At 29.7% G+C, this 7,775-nt stretch overlaps 2 protein-coding genes across 8 annotated transcripts; one reads left to right on the top strand and one right to left on the bottom strand.

Moving 5' to 3' along the window:
- Positions 1 to 1,231: 1,231 nt before the first annotated feature.
- LOC144997433 (uncharacterized) lies at positions 1,232 to 3,127 on the top strand. 6 transcript variants are annotated; one of them, XR_013659806.1, is made up of 4 exons: positions 1,232 to 1,362; positions 1,907 to 1,959; positions 2,039 to 2,169; positions 2,494 to 3,127. XR_013659806.1 is itself a non-coding variant. In XM_078957344.1 (4 exons), exons 1-4 carry the CDS (start codon positions 1,294 to 1,296, stop codon positions 2,569 to 2,571), a joined length of 336 nt encoding a protein of 111 aa, XP_078813470.1. In that variant the 5' UTR covers positions 1,232 to 1,293; the 3' UTR covers positions 2,572 to 3,127. The 6 variants fall into 6 exon arrangements, 2 of the variants coding, with proteins under 2 accessions (XP_078813470.1, XP_078813469.1); XR_013659805.1 differs by having other exon boundaries at positions 1,232 to 1,405; XR_013659803.1 differs by having other exon boundaries at positions 1,232 to 1,405; positions 2,034 to 2,169.
- Positions 3,128 to 4,030: 903 nt separating this feature from the next.
- Positions 4,031 to 5,350, bottom strand: LOC144997653 (vascular-related unknown protein 1-like). Of its 2 annotated transcripts, none has more exons than XM_078957533.1 (3): positions 4,877 to 5,350; positions 4,623 to 4,697; positions 4,031 to 4,415 (listed from the first exon to the last, which is right to left on the bottom strand). In XM_078957533.1, exons 1-3 carry the CDS (start codon positions 5,183 to 5,185, stop codon positions 4,302 to 4,304), a joined length of 498 nt encoding a protein of 165 aa, XP_078813659.1. In that variant the 5' UTR covers positions 5,186 to 5,350; the 3' UTR covers positions 4,031 to 4,301. The 2 variants fall into 2 exon arrangements, with proteins under 2 accessions (XP_078813659.1, XP_078813660.1); XM_078957534.1 differs by having other exon boundaries at positions 4,623 to 4,694; positions 4,877 to 5,347.
- Positions 5,351 to 7,775: the final 2,425 nt, after the last annotated feature.

Genomic DNA, 7,775 nt, shown 5'->3' with positions numbered 1-7,775 from the left:
TAGTTTATGAAACTATTTTTGAACTAAAATCCAACAATTTATTGATTTGATTATTATAAAAAATAGTTATTTATTTAATTTAATAAAAAAAAGAAATAGGCCCTAAGCTTATTTCATCTCTCTCCCCCCATTTATTCTCCACAGTTCTTCTTAAACAGTATTACTATCGGCTCTCTCATATCCACCAATATCACCGGCGGCCCCACTACTCCGACGACATCTCCGACCTCTCTAAGACACCTTTGACAACACTATGAACCATCACCCACCACACTTCACTACACCCCAACCCACCCTACCCTTCAATTTCCCCTTTTACTCCTCCTTGGAAACGAAGTCACCGAACTAGGTTAAAACCAAGTTACATCTCAATGGCGGTGTCGATAGTCGATGGTCTCCAGATCTTAGACACGATGGAGGCAGAGATCGATCTGGATATGTCAAAGCCCTAGCTGAAGTGGATGGCGACGATGCAAATGTGACAAACCCTAGCCGACGGAGGTGAAGGTGGCGGATTGGAGCCGATGGCGATGATTACTTGTAGGGGCCGCCGCAGGTGGTTTGAAGGGGATGAAGACAACTTTAGATGTACCTCTACTGGCCGGATTTTGACTGTGTTCTTGGTCTTTGAAGGTGGTTAATGAGACAATAGTTTTACTCGATGTGGAGGCTCTAACTCTAGTTGTACCTCGAACACATTCACCTCTAGACCTCAATTCTACCTACTGTGCTTTCTTGTCTCGAGAGATTAAATCCAAACTTCTCAAATTCTTCAAAATCTTCTTGAAAACTGGTTATTTTTGTCTCCACCAATTCATCCATCTAGTAACGTCTCCATAAAACTCTTACTGGCTAGATGAAATTCTTTCAAAATGTTCAAATATATTCCTGCATTTCCATGAGGATCGGGAAAGCTTCTTGTGTTCACTGAAAATGTTTTATCCTTTTACTTGAATATTAACGAGAGAGAGGGCCCACTCTAGTTTTTATATATTATAATTATTAAAGAAATAAACAATCCAAAAGAAAATAAACAATGGCAATATAGTCTTTTTAAGGGATGAAACATGTAGATTTAAACTAACGAAAGATGAAACATACAATTTTTAATCAAACACAGTCCAGTTAATTTAAAAAAAAGTGACTAACCTTGTATTTTGGCAAGGTATGATTCGTATAATTTACTCAATAATAATCACGTGGAAGATAAAGAAAAAAATAGTAGGCTGAATTTGACGATGGAGATGTTGTCTACTGCTCTAGAATCACAGAGTAAACACTACACACCACACAATGCTTCGAGCTATTACTCTCAGACACTTAATTGTTCACACTCCTTGTTCAATTACCTCTTGTAGATACGTAAGCCTTGATATTGTATTCCGAATTGATTGCTCCTTTTAAGGTTAATTATTTATTTATTTGGTTATCGATTTTAAGTTGCGTTTTCATTGCTGTTGTGAATCTCATCTAATTCAATATTTTTTATTTATACTATTGGTTATTGATAGCAAACTACTCAAATCACTTAATCGTTGATTCATATTGTTAGTTTTTGTCAAATTCGTGATGGTCATATGTGTTAATTGCTTGCCCTAGCATGCTAATGGTTGATTAATGGAGTGTTTGGATGTGGTACAAAAGAAAATATGCATATGATTCTGATGATTTATTGGGGCACAAATAACTTTGAATTGATGTAGCTGATTACCTATTTTGAGAAGTCGTAGTATAATGAATTTGGAAATTCACATCCAAAAATACTTTGCAATCGGCGTTTTAGAAGCTGAGTAGTTTAATTGCCAATTTTACATCTATGTTAATGTTATGTATCAGAGAGGAAATTTGTTATTATGTTAATTGTAAGTTGTAGTTTCTGATGTCATCCTTTCTGTTGCTTGCATAGTTGGTGCTACTCGTGCTGCTGTTGATCCATGATATGTTTCCAATGAGCTCCAGGTAAAGTCACATGTGTTTTTTTTTTATTGTCATTAAAGTACATACTGTCTATAATCTGGATGAATGATGTGTAGTATAGGTTGGGCAAACGGGGAAGATTATTGCTCCAAAGCTTTATATGGCTTTTGGTGTGTCCAACATATTGCTGGAATGAGAGATTCCAAAGTCATTGTTGCAGTAAACAAAGATGCTAATGCCCCAATATTTCACGTCACTCCTCAACCCTCTCTAATTTTTTGGGTCAAAAGTATATAAAATTTCATACCTTTTTCAAAATTTTAGTTTATACCATGACCCATTTTTTTTACTTTTGGAAAAGTAACTAATCAATTGCCAATAAACTGATTTATTGGCAACTTGAAAACATGTGTCAACCTGAAAACACCATCATTAGTTACTTTTCAGGAAACAAAAACAAAAAAAATATATGTTTTAGTATTTTTTTAGTTATTTCTGTTATTATGTTTTTCTAATTATGTTTGTTATTATATTGTAAATTTGTAATACTGATGATAATTTATTTTTCAAGTGCAGGTTGCTGATTACGGACTTGTAGGTGATCTTTTTGAAATAATACCCGAGTTGATAGAGAAACTCCCGGAGAAAAAATAACTTACCGAAAAATTATTTTTAAGTCTTCTTTTGTCCTAGCATTAAGAAGATATTATGATTCAACTCTCTATTTTTGTCGTCCGTTCCAAAAAAAAAAAAAAAAAAAAAAAAAAAAATCAACCTTGTTATCCTCACCCTTGGTAGTCGTGTACTCCTTTGGCTGTTTTAGTGGCATGTTCAATTTAATGTGCACATTCATGATTCATGTAAGTTAATGTGAATAAAGAGTATTGAAGCCAACCCACAGAACCAAAAGGACACAGATGAATTTGATAGATTAGGATTAAGAAAATAAATTTGAATATGGTAAAAGATGTGAATGGGATGCCTGTTTCTTTCCTATATTAAATGCCGGGTGTGTCATGTGTCATGTATATTTATTGATTTATTTAATACAGGTGATTCAAGGTCTTCGCTTCCGTCCATGTCTCTATAAGAATGGCCACAACCAGAGCTGCTTTTACTCCTCATTTCTCACTCATTATGTGTCAGAATTCGAATTAAACGGAATATTCAATATTTTGGTTTTGAATTTAGTGGGTGTTATAAATTATAACCTTCCATGTTTACTGTCATTTTTAATATACCTTATTTTATTTTACTAACTAGTTTATAATATGTGGGAATCACGGTTAGAAAATTAATTAAATTTTATAAGTAAAAATTCAAAAATATTAATTAATAATTTTAAATAACTTATTAATTAAAAGATATTTTTTAGTTATATATAAAATTATAATCGTTGATTCAAATAAATACGTAAAATATATTATCTTATAATTTGTATAAATTTTATTTTATTATAATTGATATAAATTTTATTTTATTTTTATTCTAATATTATTAATTTAATGTAATTAAAATGTGATTTAAATTTTGAAATTTAAAATTTAAAATGAAGAATTAATAGATTGACAAGTATCATGATATTAATTATGAGTATCAATAAATTGAAAAATATCATGATATTAATTACTATACTTGTTCTTCTATAAGAATATTAAAAAGAACATTGAACTATATACAAATTGGGGTAAAGATTTATTGCAAATATTCAAATATTTATACAAAATGCCATTTATCATATTGACATTTTTAAGTTGAGGATACCATATTATTTTATTTTATTTAATTTGAGCTTTTGTAGAAAGAATCACACCTTTTACTGTACGTAGACCTAGTACAATAAAAAACAACAATGTTTAAAAATTGGTTTTACAATGTTTAAGAATGAAAACTGTATAAGTTTATTAGTGAAATTCATGTGATTCGAACTTTTTATTAGAAGGTTAAATCTCAAGTGATCATCAAAATCATCATGTGACTGTTAAATTTTATTATTTTCTCAGAGTCTTGATTAATTTTTTATTTTTTTCTAAAATGTTAAAAACTTAATAACATACTTGTAAGATGTTAGAGTAATTATTACAATGAACTACAAAGTTAGATGTATTCGTCCAATGATGATTTGCAACATATTTTCTTGACGATGGTTTACATATATACGCACATTAAGCAAAATTAAAAAGCAAATTAACCCATGCTTATTATGAAAATGCACATTATATTTCAACATGGTTTTGGATTAATTGCTACTTGTTTCGAGTTCATTATCACTGATGAACTGTTTCAGGAGTGATAAATTTCATCAATCTCATCATATAGATTTTTGGATTTCTTTTGAAAAATTGATCCACTTTCAAAGAGCCGTTCATCAAAGAAAAAAAATTTCAAGAAAAATAGTTGGCCAATGAAGATAAAGGTACTAAACAAAGCCCACGTTTCTTCAACTCCATATTTGGATTAACCTTTCTCTTGTTTCCTTCACAAAACCCAACCTTCTCCTACAAAATCCAATCCACATTTGCAAACAACTAATTAACCTTTTGTTCCATCATATGTAATTTCTTTAAGTCAAGATGTTGTGAAAATGGAAAAAGAACATCACCCTTTATAAAAAGCAAAAATGTCAAAAAATTATAACGTTTTTTTTTTTTTTTTTTTTCATTTGGGTAACAAGACCAGAAGAGGATAGGATTCTTTTAACTAACCTGATCAGAGATGTCCATGAATTTAGTGTTCTTGCCTTTGTTCTTGATTTTCACTTGATCAAAATAAGCAACCTTCTTGAAATAACAAAACATGTGTCAATGATCTTTGTATATAAAGTGACAACCATATAAAGACCCGAGAAAATGTAAATCCCATTACTACATTAAATCCCATTACTACATTAAATCCCATTAATGAGTTTTAATGGTCGATATTAAATTGTTGAAAGATAATTAAACGCATGAAGTCTAACCTTGGGACTACATACAGGAGAACTAGCAGTATCTTCTAAAGAATCATCAACCATTACTCCAATGGTTTTCCTCTTCTTGAATCTCAGTTTCTTATCTTGATCATGATCATTTCGGATCTTGTTGATAGCCAAAGAAGAAGCAACATGAGGCACTCGAGAATTTAGGGTTTCATCATCACAACTCATGATCATTTCTTCATCATTTTGCCATAGAAACTCCTCGAAGTAACAGGTCCAACTGCTTTCTTCTTGCTCATCAGCTAAATCATTCATGGATGGTTCTTGAAAATTCATGTTTTCAAGACACATATGTATATATATGAAGCGAAGAGTGAATTATTAGGGTTTGTCGCAAAGCCCTTAGTTCTGGGTGTGATAAGTGGTATTATATATAGAGCTAAAGTTTCATAAATTTAAAGAAAAATAAACTTAAGAACATATATGTGTTGGAATCTCGATTGTAGCCTTATATAGAGAGTTGAGGGAAAGTTTTGACCTTTGTTGGTTGTGACTCTTGAATTAGATTATCATTAATAGACCATATTTCAAACCCATTTTCTTTCCACTAATGGTTTGAATGGGTCACCTTTTAAATTAATCTTTTAAAAAACTGATGTACGGATAATTTTGTTAAAATTATTCAAGACTATATCCTATCTTGTGAGTATATACCGTATATTATAAGGTGGTAAAACACTAAAACATGATCATTAAACAAACTGATCGAAATGGTCGTTTCTTAACTTTGTGCGAAAAAGTTATTTGATTGTTAAAAGAAGATAGATTTTGTGATTTATTCTAATCGGATGGATGTGTAGTGTAATTTGGATCATATTATAATAGAACGAAACTTTTTGAACTTAACTTAAATTTAAGAAAATATAGGCCGAAGACACGTTTTGTAAGAAAACAATTATTTTTCTGTTTCTTTTCTCTTTATTATGTATGTTATAAAAGATTAAACATATGGTTTTGTTTTCGACGCCACTATAATTCATGAAAATGGGCGTTTGACCCTCGTATGACTTTAGATGTGCTGACAAATCGTTTTACTTGAGATAATATAATGTTTTGGATTTTACACTTCTTGCAAACATTATTATCATCATGGGTATGACATCACCCACAAATTTAAACGATCCTAATTGTTGTGGATTAGCCTATGACTTTATGAAACACTTGTCATATTTTGGTTGGTAATGGTTGACATTAATTTTATATATAAAATATTATATTATTAAATTATTATATCCATTTCATCACTCCATCTATATTAATTATTACCGATTTTTGTCATCTTAAAGGAACTTTGCAACTCATAACTTGATGTTTATTGAATAAATTTAGTTAATTAAAAGTTAAAATATTGTTGACTAAGTTTGCCAATCTATTGTTGGATGTCAAATATATATACCACAAAAATCAATATGTCACAAACCATATCAATAAACCCAGTAGCCAATATGTTTGACAACAAACATATTTAGCTGTTAATTTTTTCGGAACCGAAATACACATATAAAGCTGACAATTGATTGACATAGGCTAGGTTCGGGTTCAACCAATTTATTAATTGGATTGAATATTTCAACTCAACCCAATATTTTTATCTAAATGGGTGGGTATTTCCAACCCAACCCAATCTTTCAAATACATAGGTTGTCATCAGATTGACTTGTTTATATAATTTACAACCTAACCTATTAAATAAATAGGTTAAACTTGAGTTAACCCATTTAAAATAAAAAATTTAATAAATTAACTAAAGAATACACAACTTAAAATAGTTTCAAAATTAAATAAACTTTGAAAGTATAATAAAAGCACAGTCTCAATTCGTAAATACAAAGAAATTGTTCAAATAACATTAAAAATATGCAATTTCGAAATAATTTCAAAGAGTGACAAGTGTTGTTGGCGCAAAAAAAAAAAAAAAAAGATAAGAATTATGATTGCATTTTTTAAAAATAAATATCAATACAACGTTGTAATTTATAAATTAATACTTAGATTAATACATCGTAATATTTAAATAATTGTTAAATTAAATATATATTAAAGTTAAATGGGTTAGAGGGTTGAAAATGGGTTGATAACTTTTACCCAACTCAACCTATTTAATTAAATGAGTTAGACGGGTTGATGCATTTAACATAAATGAGTTAAAATCTCAACCCAACCTATGAATTTTGGGTTGGGTTCGGGTTAGATTATTTGTTATATCGATTTTTGCCAACTCTATATACATATATAAATGTCGTAACTAGCAAGACCCTACAGGACAAGAAAAAAGTACAATTACAAATTTTAACTTCTTAATACGATAACAAATTTTAACGATCTTTATATCAACTTTTTTGTTTTTTGAGTATGCCATAATTTTCGTTAAGATTACCCTCGTCAAAATGTAATACATTTTTACTTACAATTTTATACGAAAAACATCCATACACACATTCATAAAAACCTTATGGATATAAAGATCGTACGTAAAAAATATATTACTTTTAAAAAGAGTAATCTAAATGAATGCTGTAGTAGACTAAACTAAGAACATATGTATATAAAGATCGTTAAAATATGAGATCGTATGAAGAAGTTATGATGTTCAAAACACATTACCTAAGCTATCAAGTAGTCAAGATTGCGATTGACATAAGCATCAAAAGTCCCAAACTTCTCATTAATGATTGTCCCACGTAAGATAGCGTGAGAAATACATAAAGAAATCATTCATCGGTACTGAATAAGTAAAAAAAAAAACAAAAATGAATTGTTTTGCAACAAAAAATATTAAGGACTAATGTGTACAAAAATATTAAGACTAAATATGTACAAAATGAGAAATATATTACCCTATTAAGTCATTTTTTTTAACGGCTAACCTACAGTAGCCGGT

This window comes from Lactuca saligna, chromosome 5, assembly GCF_052625555.1.
Source record: "Lactuca saligna cultivar CGN05327 chromosome 5, ASM5262555v1, whole genome shotgun sequence".
NCBI classification, from domain to species: domain Eukaryota; kingdom Viridiplantae; phylum Streptophyta; class Magnoliopsida; order Asterales; family Asteraceae; genus Lactuca; species Lactuca saligna.
This window is presented reverse-complemented; position numbering and strand designations above follow the sequence as displayed.

Excerpts from the sequence above, each read along its gene's own strand:
- LOC144997433 (XM_078957343.1), top strand. The coding sequence starts at position 1,294 with ATGCTTCGAGCTATTACTCTCAGACACTTAATTGTTCACACTCCTTGT. Across the intron at positions 1,960-2,033 it reads ATGTTTCCAATGAGCTCCAG|TATAGGTTGGGCAAACGGGG; the intron begins GTAAAGTCACAT and ends AATGATGTGTAG. Across the intron at positions 2,207-2,488 it reads TCTAATTTTTTGGGTCAAAA|TGCAGGTTGCTGATTACGGA; the intron begins GTATATAAAATT and ends TTATTTTTCAAG.
- LOC144997653 (XM_078957533.1), bottom strand. The coding sequence starts at position 5,185 with ATGTGTCTTGAAAACATGAATTTTCAAGAACCATCCATGAATGATTTA. Across the intron at positions 4,698-4,876 it reads CTCCTGTATGTAGTCCCAAG|AAGGTTGCTTATTTTGATCA; the intron begins GTTAGACTTCAT and ends TGTTATTTCAAG. Across the intron at positions 4,416-4,622 it reads TCATGGACATCTCTGATCAG|GAGAAGGTTGGGTTTTGTGA; the intron begins GTTAGTTAAAAG and ends TGGATTTTGTAG.